Source organism: Prinia subflava, chromosome 8, assembly GCF_021018805.1.
Source record: "Prinia subflava isolate CZ2003 ecotype Zambia chromosome 8, Cam_Psub_1.2, whole genome shotgun sequence".
Classification (NCBI taxonomy): Eukaryota; Metazoa; Chordata; class Aves; order Passeriformes; family Cisticolidae; genus Prinia; species Prinia subflava.
In genome coordinates, this window is record NC_086254.1 from 16612230 (window position 1) to 16630264 (window position 18035).

The following is an 18035-nucleotide window of genomic DNA, read 5'->3' on the forward strand; positions in this document are numbered from 1 at the left end:
AGCAACAAAAGTGAAATTCTGTGTGAAGGCAACAGGCATCAGTGGGATAATCCACTGTAATTCCAGACAAGACCTAAAACGGGTGGATGGACTGAATAATAATCATGACAGACAGAATAATAATAATGGAAATAATGAGACTAAGCTTATTTCCCTGGGTAGGAGAAACCCAGCTATAAATAAAATACAATGGGAGAAACCCTGTGCCAGTTCTCTGTATAAAGGTTAAGGACACTTAAACTCAATTTATGCCCTAAAAATAGACTCTGGTGAGTAAAGCTTTGCTCATCTAAGCTGAGCTATTTATTGCTTGAGTGTTTTCCCTCACTCCAAACAGGTATTGTCATTCAGGGATGGAGTGAGCTGGACATAATGTCCCGTGGGAGGAATTGGAGCGAATAAATCTGTGTTTGCTGGTGGGGACGAGGCTTTGCCACCTCCAAGGCAGGAAACTCGTACTTTAAAACACACCATCAGGCTGTGCAGGGCCGTGGGCTGGGCTGCGCCATCCCTGTGGCTCAGGACATCATTACTTCATAAAACCTGCAATTAAACCACGTTCGATTAATGCTGTGCAGCCGCTGTGTTTTGAAGCGCCATAACATCAAGGGATTTCAGAGACATAAATCGGCGATGGAAGGAGCCCACGCCGGCAGTCCCGGCCACGGCTGGACAGCGCCCGGTGCGCGCGGGGCGCGCTGGGAAGCGCAGTCCCGGCGCTGGTGAAGCCCCTTAGCGACGCGACCCGCAGCGGGCGAGGGGACTACACTGCCCAGCATGCCCCGCGAGGAGAGGGCGCACATCCTTCCCGCCTCTCCCCCCGCCCGCTGTGCCCTCTGGGAAACAGAGTTCGCTCGGCGCGGCGCCGGGCGGGCAGTGCCGCTCCTGGGACTACAGCTACCATCAGCCACCGCGCGCCCCGCTCCGCCCCGCGCGGCGCCATTTTGTTCCGCGGCGCAGCCTGAGATGGCGGCCGGGCCCGGGCGCTGAAGGTCCCGCCGCGCTGAGGGCAGGGGGGTCCCGCCGGCCTCCGCCCGCCCCGCGCCGCGCTGGGGCTGCGCCGCCGCCACCTGGTCCATGGCCTGGGGGCGGCCGCTGGCGCCATGGACCTGCGCACGGCCGTGTACAATGCGGCCCGCGACGGGAAGCTGAAGCTGCTGCAGAAGCTGCTGGGCAGCCGCAGCCGGGAGGAGCTGGAGGCGCTGACGGCGGGGCCTGGCGGCGGGGGCGGCCCCGGGGCCGGCAGCACCCCGCTGCTGATCGCGGCCCGGCACGGACACCTGGAGGTGGTGGAGTACCTGCTGGATCACTGCGGGGCCCGCGTGGAGGAGGGCGGCTCCGTCAGCTTCGACGGCGAGACCATCGAGGGGGCCCCGCCGCTGTGGGCGGCCTCGGCTGCGGGGCACCTGGGCGTGGTGCGGAGCCTGCTGGACCACGGCGCCTCGGTGAACCAGACCACGCTGACCAACTCCACCCCTCTGCGGGCCGCCTGCTTCGATGGGCACCTGGAGATCGTGCGGTACCTGGTGGGCGAGCGCGGGGCTGACCTGGAGGTGGCCAACCGGCACGGCCACACGTGCTTGATGATTTCCTGCTACAAGGGGCACCGGGAGATCGCCCGGTACTTGCTGGAGAAAGGGGCCGATGTGAACCGGCGCAGCGTGAAGGGAAACACGGCCTTGCACGACTGTGCCGAGTCGGGCAGCCTGGAGATCCTGCAGCTGCTGCTCCGCTCCAAGGCCCGCATGGAGAAGGACGGCTATGGCATGACCCCTCTGCTCGCTGCCAGCGTCACCGGCCACACCAACATCGTGGAGTACCTGATCCAGGGCGGGCTGCAGCAGGACGAGGCTGCGGGGAGCCAGAGTGGGACCTGTGCCTCCGCTGGGAGCCATCAGAGGGGCTGTAGTGAAGAGGGCTGTGAGGGATGTGGTGCCTCAGCTTCCAGTCAGGACGAGGTCCCGAACGTGTTCTGCACTCGAGAGGCTGCTGTGGAAGCGCTGGAGCTGCTGGGGGCCACGTTTGTGGACAAGAAACGAGACCTGTTGGGAGCCCACAGGTACTGGCGCAGGGCCATGGAGCTGCGCTGCGAGGGCGGGAAGTACCTGCCTAAGCCCGAGCCGCGGCAGCTGGTGCTGGCCTACGACTACTCGCGGGAGGTGAGCTCTCTGGAGGAGCTGGAAGCCCTGATCACGGACCCCGACGAGATGCGCATGCAGGCGCTGCTGATCCGGGAGCGCATCCTGGGCCCTTCCCACCCCGACACCTCCTACTACATCCGCTACCGCGGCGCCGTCTACGCCGACTCCGGCAACTTCGAGCGCTGCATCAACCTGTGGAAGTACGCCCTGGACATGCAGCAAGGCAACCTGGAGCCCCTCAGCCCCATGACTGCCAGCAGTTTCCTTTCCTTCGCCGAGCTTTACTCCTACGTGCTCCAGGACCGTTCCAAAGGCACTTTAGCCACCCACCTGGGCTTCTCCGACCTCATCGGGGTGCTGAGCAAAGGCGTCCGGGAGGTGGAGAGGGCTCTGGTGCACGGCAAGGACCCCGTGGCCGACTCGGCGCAGTTCACCAAGACGCTGGCCATCATCCTGCACCTGGTTTTCCTGCTGGAGAAGGTGGAGTGCACCCCGGAGCAGGAGCACCAGAAGCGCCAGACCATCTACCGCCTGCTCAAGTGCAGCCCCCGCGCCAAGAACGGCTTCACCCTGCTGCACATGGCCGTGGACAAGGACACCACGATGGTGGGGCGTTACCCCGTGGGCAAATTCCCGTCGCTGCACGTGGTGAACTTGCTGCTGGAGTGCGGGGCGGACCCGGACAGCCGGGACTATGACAACAACACCCCCCTGCACGTGGCCGCCCGCAACAACTGCCCGCTGATCATGAGCGCCCTGATGGAGGCCGGGGCGCACATGGACGCCACCAACGCCTTCAAGCAGACGGCCTACGAGCTGCTGGACGAGAAGCTGCTCACCAAGAGCACCATGCAACCCTTCAACTACATCACCCTCCAGTGCCTTGCTGCTCGCGCCCTGGACAAGCACAAGATTCCCTACAAGGGATTCATTCCCGAGGAGCTGGAAGCCTTCATTGAGCTGCACTAGGGCGTGACAGCCGATGGTCCCCAGCCTGTCCCCAGCCTGTCCCACCCTGCTGAGGTTGTGCAGCTGGAGGGCTTGGGCTGGCTGTGCCAAAGTGCCCAGGGCCGTCGCTGTGCTGAGCTTTGTCCCCATCTGTCACCACCCAGCTGGCGTGTCGGGGCAGGGGAGGAGGAAGCCCCAGAGCTCATGGCTGTCCCTCGTTGTCACCTTCAGGTACCAGCTCTCTCCAGTGCACTCTGTCCACAGAAGGCCACAGCCCCTGCCCTTCCCCATGCCACCGTCGTGTCCTGAGAAGGAGGAGATGGAGATTCCCTGGGACCTGCTGCCTCTCCCGTTAGTGCTGGATTAACTCAGTGTTCAGCTTTGGAGCAGCTACACATCCCCCTCGTGCTCTGGCCCTTCCCACCCCACACACCCAACAGATAGAAAGTGAGTGAGGAATAAAACAGCCTCCAGCTGATCCCTTCCCCTCCCTGCTGTCCAGGTTTGGGACAGCCCCAGCAGCCCAGGGGCTCGTGCTCTGCCCAGGGATGGCACAGGGCTGGGTGTGCTGAGGATGGGGTTTGTCTCTCCCTTGGTTGGCCAAGTAGCAAATAGTGTTAAAGGCCTGAGGTTTCCATGATTGTGTGTAAAGCTGGGATGTTTTTTCTCTCGTAGAGCCAGGCCCTATCTATGCTGCAAGACTTCTCCAATCCTGTAAGATAGAGGAAGGTCAGTTCTGGTTATACAGTTTCATCCATAGATGTTGTAGTTTATGAATGGGGAGGAAAAGAGTACTTTAAGAACAAAATGCTGCTGTGGTGTTCAGGCCCTTGGCTTGTCCATTCCACAGCCCTTCTCTCCATTCCCAGCGTGTACATGCTCTGGCTGCAGAGGGCAGCAGGGATTGAGCTGGAAGGGTGAGTGTGGACAGTTTGGGAGCCAAAACTGCACATTTGGAACTGTTTTTGAGTCTGAGCTCAGGAGGTACCTGCACTGTGGAGGTGCTTGGAGGGGTTATGAAAGCAAGTGAGTGTCTGTGGTGGGTTTGCACCAGGGTGGGCTGAAGGAAGAAGCAAGAAATGAAAGTTTAAGGTGCCTCCTTGTCCTTCTGAGGTTATCACCTGCTTGGGCTCTGTTATTGCCCCATTCTGAAACCTCGTGCAGTCCGTTCTTAGCAGCTGGTTTGGGCTTTCTTTTTTTTTCTTTTTTTTTTTTTTTTTTTGTAACTTCACTGAGGATGGTGCTACTTCCAAGGTGGAATTTGAAATCTCACCTGGCTGCAGTTCGGGCAAGCTCCTTCCTTTGATGAGCATCTGCACCCACCTTGTTTTTAACTCTGTAGTCTCAGGGCAGGTTTTTGCCTCCGTGAGCAGAACCCTCTGTGGTGGAAAACAAAGTTTCCAGCGGTTTGTCCTTGTGCAGGGGGCGATGGGCAGCCCGTGGCCCCTTCCCTGGCCCCAGCAGGGTGGGGAGCACAGCTGAGGGGGGCAGCAGCTGCCTGGAGCTCTGGGAAAGGTCCCACCGGGAGAGCAGACCCCTGGCCCCACCCTCGCTCTCTGTGCTACCCAAGCTTCTCTACTTGTATTTATCAGCCTCAATAACCACGCTTTCTGCCCCCTCGAGGTATTGTAGATCTGCCAGTACATTTTGCAGTGTTACCTATAACATTTATTTATAAAGCAAGGAGGTTTAACTTGAATTGAGCTGTAAAGTGCAGAGTTAGTTTAGCTGCCTTCTATTTTTTTTTTCCTTTCGGCTGAAACCTGAACTAAACTGCAGGAATGGGATTTGTTCCTTTGTGAGCTGATGAGCGCTCTTAACTTTAAATAATAAAACAAAAAATGGCTGCTAGAATGCAAGTGCCTTGGACTTCTTCCTGCTAACCCTCTGTATTCAGGTGTTTTCCTCTATTTTCAGTTTGTTTCCCAGGGATGGGACTGTGGGTATGGAATTCTGGGGTATTTGCAGGTAACAGGCAGGATTGGTTCAGTTCATGGTCACCCCTGTGAAAAACCGATCTGTGCTGCAGTGGCAAACATTTCTCTTGGAAAAGAGGAACTCTGGAGGGGATTCCTGCAGGCAGGAGCAGCTCTGGGGCTGCTCAGGGAGCTGGGGATCCAGTCAGGTGCAACAGCCACAAGGAGGAGAATATTCGGTGTGATGGAAATGGCTGCACTTTTTTTAAACACAAATAATCTGTAATTACATAGAGGGCCCAGCAATTAAATGTTGATAGTAATTACAGGGTGGGAGGAATCACTGCGTGATTTAGGGGTAATTACACTGAACAGGCCTGATTGACTGTAGGGCCAGCCCCATGTGGGCAAAACACAGAGTTGTGAGGAGCAGGCAATGTTTCAGTGATTATTTTGTTAATTCTTGGACAGAGAGGAGTTTTTCCTCCTCTGTGGTGGCTGCAGTCCCTCCTGTACCCCAGGCACAGCTCTGCTTCCCCTTTGTGTGATCCAGGCACGCTGGATGTGGCTGTGCTGAGGTTGTTTACAAGCTGGAGTAGCTTCCAGTTGCCTGATTTTGCGTGATTATTTATAGCAGGGGAGGAGCTGGGAAAGGAGGGATCTGTGAGTGCTCCCAGGGGAGGAATGTCCCGCCCCAGCTGCAGGGAGCAGGAACTGCAGAAACACAACACCTCTTCATGGTGCCATGGAGGGGAGAAACCTGGAAAATTCAGTGAATTCCTGCACCTGGAGGATGCCAGCAGGCTCTGGAAGGAGGAGATGAGTGACTCCATTGTCACTGGGTCCGGCAGAGTTAAAATGGTCTCTGAGAGCTGGAAGCCGAGTTGGGGGCAGCCCAGAGTCTCCTGCCAGGATTCAGTAGCTCTGTCTCACTCAGGGTGGGCTCGGAGGGCTCTTGGACAAAGGCTGCAGCCCGGAGTGAGCCCAGCTCGGGCAGGCCCAGGGCCGGGATGGGCTCAGATCCTCCTGGAACTGCTGGGGAGGCCCAGGAGCGTCGGGAGCACGCACAGGAGCACACACAGAGCTGCAGGAGGAGCTGCAGGAGGAGCTGCAGGAGGAGCTGCAGGAGGAGCTGCAGGAGGAGCTGCAGGAGGAGCTGCAGGAGGAGCTGCAGGAGGAGCTGCAGGAGGAGCTGCACCGGGGTCACCTCCCTGTGCGGATCCAGGGCCCCTCGGCCTCCCCGCTGGCCGGGAGCGGCTCCGAGCTGTGCCCTGCTCCGGGCGGAGCCGGCTCTGGGCTCTGCTCCCGAGGGAACAGCCCCGGGTCCTCTCTCGGTGGCTTTTGGTGACCTCTGCTGACGATCAGGAAAACGGCTGTGCCTGCAGCGTGGGAGGAGCCAGGGCTTTGCTCCGGTGCCCTCCTGGTGTTAAAGCTCAGCCTGGTACATCCCTTGCTCCGATCCTGCAGAATTACCCCTCCCACTCCCCGTTCCTGGATTTCTCCACCCTTCTGCACTACTCTGCTTACTGCTTGTGGTTTTTCATTCCACTTTTTCCTTAAAGGCAGCTTCCCAAAGCATCCCTTGCAGATTGTCCCTCAAATCATGTGGTCAGTGCCATGTCCCAGCCCCTCCAGCCAACATGCAGAATAGTTTTCCATATATCCCTGACTATCCCTTTTCTAATTCTACAGGAAAGAACCAGAAGAACACAAATAAATACATTAAAATTTATTTATAAAATCTTCAAGTATCTCCAGACAATCAGAAAAATAATTTTCTCAGTTACTCGAAAATAAGCACAAGGAAGAACAGTTCCAAGAGATCACCACATCTTTTATCCCAGAAAAAATGAAGAATTTTCATTTGTGCTTGAGGAAAATGGCACTCTTGATGCATAGAATAATAGTCCTAGTCCCAGCAGAATCACTGTAATCCAGAATTTGAAATTAGTTTTGTCTCTAAGCCTGGCTGCCCGGGTCAGAGCCCGTGCCTGGTTTGCCCCTGGCTGTCCCTGGGCCCTGCTGGGGCAGTTCCCGCCTGCATCACGTTGTGGTTCCCGATCTGAACCATGCTGGCGTGTTGGATGATGAGGGCTGGGGGCCCCCCCTGGCCGGGGGGGAGCTGTGCTTGGGCAGGGGGGGGTCCCCTCTGGGCAGGCGGGGGCTCCATCGGGGCAGGGGGACGCCAGTGCTGCGCTGAGGCCTCTGCTGGGGGCACCCGGGGAGGGGAGCCCAGGCCCAGGGCAGCCAACTTCTGCTGGGCTTGCTGCCATTCCCAGCACGCCTGGAGCTTCCTTCTCTGCTTCTGGTCCCACAGGGCTTTCTTCTCCATGATCCTCTTGGGGCTAAAAGTCTTGTGCACATTCCTGGAGAAGAGAGGAGAGCTCTCGTTCAGGGTGACGAGCACACTGAGCATCGTGGGGATCTGGCTGCGCTCCAGGGCGTTGGCCTTGGGCAGAAAGGGGATGACTGAGTCTTGCTTGGAGGGGTGCAGGATGGACTGCATCAGAGCAGTGTCTGTCTGGAACAGGCACAGGTTGCACGGGAAGTTCTTGGTCAGCAGGAGGATGGTGAAGGCAGAGTTTTCCATGGCATCCTGGAAGCAAGTCATGTGGCTGCGTCCGGCGATGAAGAAATCCTCGCTGAGCGTGGCACCGTTGGACACCCCCATGCCCTCCAGCAGGGTCTTGACCCGCTGGGCCACAATCTCATCTTCACTGGCATGCAGGACAACAAACGTGAAGAACTTGGCACCGTCTGGCTCTGATGGATCCACGGCTGGGACAGCAGGAGGCCAGGCTGGAGAGGGAGATGAGCGCAGGGGAGGGGGATAGAATAGGCTGGAGTGAGATTCCTGGAGAGGAGGAAGAGTTGAGGAGAAGGAATAAGAAGGAGGAGGAAGGGAACAGGTTGAAATAGCAGCAGGAGCAGAGTTACAGGGAATGGCTTCTGGAGTGTAGGACTCAGCTATGGGCGTGTGGGCAGGAGCAGTATCCACTGCAGCCCTTGGCTCAGGGACACCAGTGGATAATTGCTCTTCATCCTGCTTTTCTCCTGCTGTGTGAGGCTCTGTCACTGTGCTGGACACGTCACTGCTTTGGGCAGGCTCTGAGGGCAGCAGCGTCTTGGGAACGGGGACAGGGGTGGGGTGACAGGGACCGAGCTGCAGAGCCTCCTGTGGCTGGGGCCCTTGGGCAGCCGTGTCCTGCCCAGGGGGAGAGCTGTGTGTGCTGGCCCAGCTGCATTCCTGCGGGCTCTGGGTGTCCCCCTCGGGGTGTCCAGCACGGCTGGGCCACGGGACACACTCGGGGACAGAGGGCTGGGTGTGAAAAGCAACTGTTGGTGATGCACTGATCTCCAAACAGCTGGACAGGGAGGAGCTGCCCACAGAGCACAGGGTCCGTGGGCCTGACAGGTCTGAGCTGCCTCCGATCTGCACTGGTGAACTCCTCACCCCGTGGTGCGAGCTGGCTGCGTGGGGAAATCCTGCATCCTCATGGGATCTCAGCGTGGAAAACCTGTCCCCTGAGCCCCCGCTGGCTGCAGAGCCCTGTTTGTCCTGTTCCTTGGGAGGGACGTTGGTGAGTGTCCCCCGCTGAGTGTCCTTGCTGGCGTGGCAGGCTTTGGTGGCAGCCTGGCAGGCTTTGTCCCTGGCCTCAGGACTGCACAGCTTTTCCTGTGCCAGCACTGTGTACATCTGTGCCAGCACTGCCATGGCACCTGCGCCCAGCTGGGGAGGCTGCAGATCCTCCCCGTCCTCCCGCACTCCTGCAGCGCCCAGTTTGATCTCCTGGACGTACTGGGCCCCCTGGTTATCCCTCAACGCATCCAGACAAATTCTTGCCTCCGTTTCTTGCCCCAGAGTAAGCAGGACCATAGCTTGCAGTAACTTGCTGCAGGGCCCAAGTACCAAGTGCTTCAGTCTGAGTTTGAGGCTGAGCAGTTTCTCTGGTGGGGCCTGGGACAGAATATTGAACACATCCTCGAAGCTGGGCTGCAGCTCAGTGCTCTGTGCCATCTCAGCAGCTGCTGGCCCGGACCACGGACTGGAGCAGGGGATGGAAAAGCATCTGGCAAAGCCTTGTCTGCCTGTGGGGCTCGGGGTGCCCTGGCCGTGCTCCTCGTGCCACACAAACCCTCTGGTGCTGGGAGCTGGGGCCTCTCAGTGCTGGGAATCTGTGAGGAGAACACAGGACAGCGTTCAGAGGGGAGATGTGGGCACTGAGGGATCTCCTGGAGCTGCCAGGCTCTCTCTCACACCTCCCAAATATTTTTCCATCTGTTCTGTGCTTGCAGCTGTGCCAGTGCTCTGTGCGTTATTCCAACTCTGTGATGAAGCGAAGAGCACATTCTTTGTGTTCATTTCACATTAATTACAAGTGGTTTAAAATAATTGATGAAATAATGCTATATTTAGGGAAATCCACGTGTCTCCTTCAGGCAGCTGGCTCCAGGGGTCTCGCAGGCTCCTTGTGATGGAATAAAAGAGGTGTAGAGGAAAACCCTTCCAGCCGATGACCTGTGTTAGCAGGGGAGAGTCACAGGAAAGAATTCCTTTGCATTATCCCATCCAGCCCTGCCCTCTGGCAGTGGGAGCCATTCCCGGTGTCCTGTCCCTCCATCCCTTGTCCCCAGTTCCTCTCCAGCTCTCCTGGAGCCCTTTTAGGCCCTGGCAGGGGCTCTGAGGTGTCCCTGGAGCTCCTCCAGGTGAGCACCCCCAGCTCTAGGGCAGAGGGGCTCTGGCTCTTGGAGCAGCTCCGTGGCCTCCTCTGGACTCTGTCCAGCAGCTCCGCGTCCTTCTTCCATTGGGAGACTTTATATCCCCATCCAGTGGTGATCCCTGTGCCCCTGCACTCACCCCAGGCCTGTGATGGGATTTGAATTGAACCACAGGAGTGCCAGGAGGGGAGGAGCGGGTTCCCGGTGGGACACTGCTCCAGGCGCTGCCTGAGCCTGCTGCAGAAACCTTCCCTATTTAAAGGCAGCCCTGGCAAACGCCCCGAAATAACTCTCAGCTAGGGAAAGTTCCCAATTGCAGTTTTGTTTTCCTGTCTCACGAAAACCCTGCAATTGCCCAACTGCCCTCCGTCCCTGCCGGGCGGGCCTGCCCTGTGTCCGCAGCGGGCCCGGGGCGGCACGGCCGGGCTGGAGGAAGCTGGAGCGGGACCGGGGCGAGCGGAGCGCCGCCACCGCGGGCCGGGCCCGGGACGGGAAGGGATCCGCCGGGACGGGAAGGGAAGGGGTCCGCCGGGAAGGGAACCGCCGAGACGGGAAGGGAAAGGAAAGGCTGAGCTTACCTGCGGCCGGTGCCCGGGACAGGCGGAAGCGCCGCGGGGCGATGCGCGCAGAGGGCGGAGCGGGGCGGAACCGGGGCAGCGCTCCCGGGGACCGGCACGGCACAGCCCGGCTCGGGAACCGCGGCAGGAGGGCCCTGGCCCGGTGAGCCACCCTCTTCTTCCCCAGGCAGGGCAGTGCCGGTGGGAAGTGCTGGAATAGGGATGAGCCAGGCAAATCCCGGGATCCAGGGGTGGCAGAGGGAGCTAGCAGGGAGGAGTGGGGCATGGACAGATGCACCTGAGCCTCAGGAGTACAGGCAGAAGTCAGGGAAATTAATTAATTAACGCATTTTTGTGCTTAAGAAAGCATGGGACCTGCTAAAGGCACTTTGTTTTTCCTCTCCAGAAGAGCAGGAACAGACGAGCTGGCCAGGGACAAGGTTTGGTAAAGGCAAGGCTTCATCACAGCTCAGGTAAGGGGAGAACACAACCCTGCAGCTTTAGGTACACACAAACCCACATGGCTTTGAACGCAGGTCAGGCTTTATTGCAGTGTCTGCTCACCAGCCCTGGCACAGGGACAATGCCAGGAACAGTTACCAAAATAAGTTACATTAGAAATTATTAAAAAATAGTGTTTTCTGGGAAAGAACCAGCACCCGGATTAAAATCCCCCCTATTTTAATAAAAAGATATCCTAATCCCGTGGCAGAGTAACTCCTGGGAAAAGCTGCCTCATTTAATGGCTATGAAGTGTTTCACACATGGAATTACTCACAGATAATCCTTGAAGTCATTCACAGAACTAGGAAAGATGATTAAAGAAAACTCCACACTGCCCAGTGCCTCTCCATGAAGGAGAAAGTGTTTGGCTGACCCATGAGGAGAAGTCTCTTCTTGAGAAGCAGCTCCTCGCCCCAGCTGTGCCAGATGTGCTGCAGGGCCCAGCCTCCCCCAAAGCACAACAGGCACAAAGGAAGTTGTGTGTGCAACTTGAGTTTTTAAACGTGGAGAAGGCGGGAGATGGTATCAAAGGTCAAGCACAACATCTTCTCAAGAGTTCCACAGCTTGGGTGAATTAAAAACAAATCCAGCATTAAAAATAAGTTGAGATCACTTCTTCTCTCCCACAACTTGTCTCAGCAAGATTCAGCCACTCACAGCTCCAGCTGGGCTGAGTTAAAAAGCTGAAGTGCAGATCCCATCTCCCCTTTCCGCACAGCAGTTGGATTTAAGAACAGTTAATCGAGATTCAGAAATTCCCCACCTTGGTTATCAAATCTCTTTACAACTACATCTGACTCTAAATTCAGAGAGCAGAGGCACTCGTGGCACAAGTGGGCAGACAATTAGAAGATCCAGTGCTGTTCTAGCCAAGTAGCCTTGGCCAGAAGAGCTGGGATTTATCAGAGATCCTACTCTGGTGCACTGGTTTTTATCTCCTTTGCAACCAGGGCCACTTCTGTGTCCTTCTTTGCCTTCTCCTCCAGCTTCTCTAGCACTTCACACCATTTTTCTGAGAGCCTGTTGGTTTCCTTTGGCTCTTCAGGTGCCTTTGTCACCTCATGTGATAGTGGGGCCTTTTCCAGCTTGGGTAATTTTCTGTCACTCCTCATCTCCTTCATGTGCCTTCTGCTGTCCTGTGCCACCTTAGCCATGGCCCTGAAGGGCCCCACAATCCAGTTCAGAGGGGTGTTGTGAGTGACATATTCAAAGAGGACATCCAGGGACCTCCGGGCCTCTGCCACTCGGTCCTGGCTCCGGGCCAGGGTGGTTCTGGAGAGGTCCTGGAAGGACACGGCCCTGGAGAAAGAGCTGTGGAGCTTGTGGATGTGTCGAGCGGCCCGAGCCACAGCTTCCTGGATGCCGCTGGGGAGGCCGTGGATGCTGAGGCGGAGGCGGTGGTAGGCGGGCTGCAGCTGCTGGGTGATGATCCTGAGCATGGCCAGCGTGCGCGGCTCCACCTGCCGGGAGAGAAGAGCTCAGTTACGGGCTCGGAGCGCCTGCCCTGCTCCTCCTGCGCCTGCCGGGGCTACCTCTGGCTGGCACGCCGTTCTGACTTGGTTTCCTTTGGGCTGGGTCAGGCTCCAGTCCACCCACAGCTGATGGAGCTTCTCCTGCCCCTCCAGCAGCTTCTTGCCAACCTCCTGTTTCACAGATTCAATCTGATGGGAAAAACGAGAGGAAAGGTTGTACTGCAAGCACACACAGAGGCACAGCGCTTCCCTGCCAGGGAAGGATCCAAGGTGACACGGGATGGAGGAAGAGCTTCCAGCTGGATAGCAGGGCAGGGAAGGCTACAGGCAGGAGGAGGAAGGGCAAAGCATGTTGGTACCAGTTTTATTGCCAGCTGCAGCCGGGAGAGCGTGTCCTGGGTGCGGTGCCTGAAGCCCTGCAGCTTGGCCAGGGAGTGCTGGTAGGCTCGGTGCCGGACCCTGCCCGACAGCGAGCCCAGGCGCACAAAGTAACTCTGCTGCCTCTTCTGCTCCTCCACGGGGGCCACGCCAAACCCCTGCACCATGGTGGCCAGTTTACCTGGAGGAAACAAGAACAGAGCTGCAGCTGGGCTCCACTGCCAGCGGGGAGGGGTGCAAGAGGTTGGATCACCCATTGGAAAACATGGAGGCTGAAGCTTGCTGTGGGAGCAGGAGCTTTGTAGTTGTTCATGCGTTAAAGGCAGGTTAGTCCCTGCTCAGTCTTCAGGTAAGCAGACTTGATGGAGAGGCTGAAGCGTGAACCCACGTGTTTATTTACTTGAGGCTGATGGGTAAGGATCAGCCACCAAATGCTTGAACTCTGTCCCATACCACGTGGCAATTTGGTGTTGACAGCCACCAACTTGGTGACAAATTCAGAGCTACCTGTCTGCTTCAGAAGCTGAGTCTTGCTGTGTCAGGTGCTCTCTACTCACATGGGAAAGGACTTGCATCTACAAGCGCCAGGTAAGTATTTTCTTACCTAGTTCCTCCTCGGTCATCGGGAGGTAATGATCCACCAGATCTTCTGACATTCCCAGGACAGATTCCACGCCCCCAGCCACTGCCTGGCTCACTGCCTTGGCTTTGCTTATGCTGTTGGCCACCACTGAGTTGGTCATCTCCACACCGTCCTGGAGAGCCTCCCTGCCCTGCTCCAGGGCTGTGTTGATCTTGCTGGTGATGGTGCCATAGGCAGCATCCAGGGCTGTACCGACCGTAGAGGTGACCACAGATTTGGTCTTCTCAACGCTGTCTTGAACAGCCCCTTTGGTCAGGTCCACTGCTTCGGTCACCTTGTTGGCCACCAGGTCCTTGGCCCCCTGGGCAGCCCCCACAGCTGCAGTGATGGTGGAAGCAACAGCAGACTTGGTTCTGTCCACGCTGTCCTCCACCATGTGCTTGGTGACATCCACAGCCTCTGTCACCTTGTTGGTCACCAGCTCCTTGGCACCCTGGGCAGCCTCCACAGCGTTGACAATCGTAGAGGCCACTGCAGACTTGGTCAGGTCAACGCTGTCTTCTACAATGTGTTTACTGAGGTCCACTGCCTTGGTCACCTTGTCTGTCACCAGCTCCTTGGCCCCCTGAGCAGCCTCCACAGCACTGACAATCGTGGAAGCAACTGCAGACTTGGTCAGGTCAACGCTGTCCTCCACCATGTGCTTGGTGACATCCACAGCTTTGGTGACCTTTCCCACAGCATCTGTCACCTTGTTGGCCATCAGGTCCTTGGCTCCCTGGGCAGCCCCCACAGCTGCAGTGATGGTGGAGGTCACAGCAGACTTGGTCCTGTCCACACTGTCCTCCACCAGGTGCTTACTGAGGTCCACAGCCTCTGTCACCTTGTTGGTCACCAGCTCTTTGGCCCCTTGAGCAGCCTCCACAGCGTTGACAATCGTAGAGGCAACTGCAAACTTGGTTCTGTCCACGCTGTCCTCCACCATGTGCTTGGTGACATCCACGGCCTCTGCCACCTTGTTGGTCACCAGCTCCCTGGCACCCTGCGCAGCCTCCACAGCACTGCTGACAGTGGAGGTGACCACAGACCTGGTCAGCTTGACACTGTCCCCAACAACATTTTTGGTGAGGTCCACAGCTTCGGTGACCTTATCAGCCACAGCTTCCTTGGCCTCGCAGGCGGCGTCCATAGCAGATGTCACCTTGGTGGACACCAGCTGCTTGGTGTCTGAGATTACCTGCACCAGGGAGAGGCACAGAAAGATTTTGTTGTTGTTGTTGTTCCAAAATATGTTTTCCCTCCCTGAAGAAGCTTTTCCACTTGGGTTAGTTGTGCTTGCAGTCTGTGGGAGGGCCAGGGAGGTGAGCACACCTGTATTGACATGGACGTGGTCAGTGCTCACTCCCCCATGCTGAGGGCACCTCTCCAGCTTTCCCTGCTGCTGGGCTTTATTTATTTCCCCATATTCTTCTGTACCAAGCCATGGCTTCCCCAGGAAAAGCCTTTCCTTACCTTGTCTGCTGGCTGCTGCAGGAAGGGCAAGTTATTCTCCAGCTGATCCAGACCTTTACAGGCATATTCATTCACAAGGGCGACTGGAAGAGACAACAGGCACCGGTTTATTCTTACACTTGGGGATGGGTTTTTGACCCTACAATGGCCAGTTCAGGATATACTCATGAAAACAAGCCCCCCAAAATAAATCACCGTTCTGGGGTGGGATGTGTGTAGGTGTCTTGTTAAAAGTGAACAAACCCTAAAATTTGGCAGGCTCAAATAGTCTCCATTTTGCCTTCCCAGCTTTCCAACTGTAGACTTTAACCCAACTGCAGTGTGGCACCTGCCCTTGGTGGGTTTAAAGGCTTGAAATTGTTGGGATAAGCCAGACTGAGCTCTATCCCAGACTGACACAGCTCCAACCTGGGATGGCCCAAGCTTGGAGTGAGAGAGAGCGAGCAGGGAGTTACTGCTTGGTGACCTAAAGAAATCAGACTCTGTTTCTGCTGGAAACAGTTTCATTCCCAGGCAGTTCAGGGTCTCAGAGCTGAGCAGGAGGCTGGGTGCCAGAGGAGAAGGTGCTGTGGGAGGTGGGATCACCCTGCAGGAACATGAGCCTCCCCTCCCCGCCTGTCCCTCTGTCCCAAGGGTGCCCAGCCCTGCACTTACTCTGCGGCTCGAGCTGGCTCAGGATGGGCTGTGCCCCTCCGACCACGCTGCCCACGGCCACGGCAGCCACGGTCTCGGCCACGCTGCAGACGCCGCCGAGGCAGGGGTGGGACTCCTTGGTGTGGGTGTAGGCAGAGGACACCAGGTTGAAGGCAGAATTGAGCAAGGGCAGGTTGGTGACTCGACTGACAGCGCTCTAAACCCGAGAGAAAGAGTGACATTAGAGCCCAGCCTGAGCTGGTGGGTGAACACGGCCGTGTGTCTGTCCAGAAAGGTCCCAGCAAATCCATCTCCTCACCCTTCTTCCACTCAGAGTTGAGGAGACTCATCCAAAGGCCTCCACCAAGTGAGCAAGCCAGGGTTCAGAGGTCTGAACCCTGAATTCTGAGCCACACTGGTTTCAGCACCAAACCAGATGTGGAAGTAGGAGCTGTAACAGCCCCAGTTTCAGAGCTCCTTGCATCACTTGGCCAGCCCTGGAGTTGTCTCTTGAACAAAACAATTACCTTCTGTACTGAGGGGGTTTTGATTTGGCCATAGCTTCATGGGGCTAAGCTTTCTGTCCCCCAGTCTGGTTCTGGGGTGCTGGCAGGGGTTTACCAGCACATGTCAGTGGCTGATTTAACTGCTGTGTGTGCCCGGGCACCTACCACGCTCTGCTGCTCCTCAGCCTTCAGCAGCTCTGGGGTTGGGGTCTTTCCTGAGGCCATTCTGACTTCAGCTGCAGCTGGAAGGAAGAACAAGAGTACCATGAACACAATTTCATTGCCTCCAAAGAAATAAAATCCTGCCAAAGCAGGAAAGCAGAGGGCAGCAAAGCTGGGATTTGTCATTCAGCTGTTCCCAGGAAGGTTCAGGTCAGAAATAGGTGAGAACGATTTTATCTGTCTTGTGTTTTCTCTGTGGGGTGGGATGACTCTGGCTGGACACCAGGTACCCACCAAAACCACTCCATCTCCCCCCTCCTCAGCTGGGCAGGGGAGAGAAAATATAACAGTATAACCAGTTTGGGAAGGACATGAAAATCCAGTGGAGTTTTCCCTGGAGGATGAGCCAGGTTTCCCAGCTGCAGCATTCCATGGCTACCTGGCTACCATGGCTTCCTGGCCAGCAAGGCAGGAAATCTCCCTTCCTGTGAAACCACGGCTCAGACATTCTCATGACATAAGGAGATTGAAGAAGTATAAAATGTCGCAATAATCTGAAGGGGTATTGGTTCCCCAGCGTAGATCTCCTGTGGTATCTGGACACTCCTGTACTGGTGATAAACCCAGGATTACTCTGAGCCTTAGGCACAGCAGGGATTTCAGCACATTTGTTCTTCAGGACAGAGTCTGCTTTTCTCTCCTTTGCCAGTTAATTCCTATTCTTAGATTGGCTATGACATTTTCCAGTGGAAAACCCTCAAACCAAATTGCCTCCCAAACTGGATTTCCAAGCCAAGCACTGCTCCAGGCTCACTGGCAGACTCTTCCCAAAACAACTTGAGTTGTGGTGGAGCCCATTGTCTTGTTTCTTGTGTTCTCTGCCTTGGCCAAGGATTTTATTTTGCTGAGAAACAGGAACAGAGAAGAGAGAAGTAGTGAAACCAGCATTTGTGAGCCCTGCACTGGGCTGATGCTGGCCAGGGACATCTCAGGAGGTGACTTGGCAAAACACCAAATGTTGCTGCATTTACACCGAATTAGTCAGAATTCAGAGAGATTTGAGCAGGGCAGGGATGCTGAGTGCCACGTGCCTATAGCAAAAGCTGTCACACGAGTTGTCACCTCCAGCTCTCCAGTGAAAAGCTGGGAGCCCCTCTGGGAGCCCTCCCCTGTTTATCTGCACAGCAGAAACACCAACGGGTCCTCACCAGGCTGGGAGAAGTTGTAAAAACCTGTCCCAAACAAAGCAAGGCTGAATAGAAAATCCCAAAGTCCCAAAGTCCACGGGTTTGCTGTCAGGGGCTCTCCCTCTTGCTCTGCCTCAGGGCAGGTTTGTTATTTCTTTGGAGCCAGGCTGGGCTGACTTGGGGGCAAAGCACAGCTCTTTCAACACCATCACAAACAATCCCTTTCCTCAGTTATTTTACTTCTGGACAGGTGGAAAAAGCTCAAACTGTGGAGTTTGACACCGTGATGGCCTTGGTGTCAGGGCCAGCACAGACACTGCTGCAAAAGGAAGAGGGGAGGATTCTTGTTGGAATAATTCAGGAGTAACTCCTTGGCTGATGTAAAAGCTGGTGTAAGGTTGGATCAGGCTCTGAAGTGCAGGGATCCCGTGTTAATTATGGATGCAGCCTGCCAGGGAAAATCCTGCGGCACAGTCATGTTGAAACAAGGTTTGCTCTCCGCTGTGTAGGAGAAATCCATGTTTTGCAACACTCAGATTTGCAGTGTGGGCAGATCTCCACGGCGTGGTTTTCTTTTCTCTTTCCCTGCAGAAGTGCTGAGCAGCCCTTGCTTTACCTCAGAGGCTGCAGGAAAGGCCAGTGCTTGGCAGCTCTGGGTCAGGCGGTTCTGACTCCTTGGGAGAAGCCACAGCCAAGCCAGGATGGCCGGGAGGGGAAATCCCGGTGGGCAGAGCAACAGGAACAGCACCACTTTGTTTTGGTTGTGGTTCGCTTCGTATGAAAGTGATGATCAGATGATTCCACACCATTGCTACAT

General features: G+C 56.3%; 4 protein-coding genes across 5 annotated transcripts in view; 2 read left to right on the top strand and 2 right to left on the bottom strand.

The window, feature by feature from the left end:
* Positions 1–940: 940 nt before the first annotated feature.
* Positions 941–4948, top strand: FEM1A (fem-1 homolog A). Its single transcript, XM_063403440.1, has one exon. The coding sequence runs from the start codon at positions 1104–1106 to the stop codon at positions 3108–3110; it is 2007 nt and encodes a 668-aa protein (XP_063259510.1). The 5' UTR covers positions 941–1103; the 3' UTR covers positions 3111–4948.
* TICAM1 (TIR domain containing adaptor molecule 1) lies at positions 4074–10372 on the bottom strand. Of its 2 annotated transcripts, none has more exons than XM_063403438.1 (2): positions 10303–10372; positions 4074–9524 (listed from the first exon to the last, which is right to left on the bottom strand). In XM_063403438.1, exon 2 carries the CDS (start codon positions 9021–9023, stop codon positions 6984–6986), a length of 2040 nt encoding a protein of 679 aa, XP_063259508.1. In that variant the 5' UTR covers positions 9024–9524; positions 10303–10372; the 3' UTR covers positions 4074–6983. The 2 variants fall into 2 exon arrangements, with proteins under 2 accessions (XP_063259508.1, XP_063259509.1); XM_063403439.1 differs by having other exon boundaries at positions 4074–9181; positions 10303–10342.
* Positions 10373–10593: 221 nt separating this feature from the next.
* Positions 10594–16324, bottom strand: LOC134553572 (perilipin-4-like). Its single transcript, XM_063403423.1, has 7 exons — positions 16035–16324; positions 15385–15580; positions 14731–14813; positions 13240–14455; positions 12617–12816; positions 12318–12446; positions 10594–12245 (listed from the first exon to the last, which is right to left on the bottom strand). The coding sequence occupies exons 1-7, from the start codon at positions 16215–16217 to the stop codon at positions 11697–11699; spliced, it is 2556 nt and encodes an 851-aa protein (XP_063259493.1). The 5' UTR covers positions 16218–16324; the 3' UTR covers positions 10594–11696.
* UHRF1 (ubiquitin like with PHD and ring finger domains 1) overlaps positions 10681–18035 on the top strand; it is a 28178-nt gene continuing 20823 nt past the window's right edge. Inside the window, exon 1 of the mRNA XM_063403425.1 lies at positions 10681–10754. The gene's annotated coding sequence lies outside the window, so the exon portion shown is untranslated. The remainder of the gene's footprint in view (positions 10755–18035) is intronic.

What these genes read in the sequence shown, in the direction of transcription:
- LOC134553572 (XM_063403423.1), bottom strand. Translation starts at nt 16,217, where the DNA reads ATGACAAATCCCAGCTTTGCTGCCCTCTGCTTTCCTGCTTTGGCAGGA. An exon ending in CTGAGGAGCAGCAGAGCGTG is followed by an intron (nt 15,581 to 16,034) that starts GTAGGTGCCCGG and finishes TCTCGGGTTTAG; the next exon opens with AGCGCTGTCAGTCGAGTCAC. An exon ending in TGCAGCAGCCAGCAGACAAG is followed by an intron (nt 14,456 to 14,730) that starts GTAAGGAAAGGC and finishes TCCCTGGTGCAG; the next exon opens with GTAATCTCAGACACCAAGCA.
- TICAM1 (XM_063403438.1), bottom strand. Translation starts at nt 9,023, where the DNA reads ATGGCACAGAGCACTGAGCTGCAGCCCAGCTTCGAGGATGTGTTCAAT.
- FEM1A (XM_063403440.1), top strand. Translation starts at nt 1,104, where the DNA reads ATGGACCTGCGCACGGCCGTGTACAATGCGGCCCGCGACGGGAAGCTG.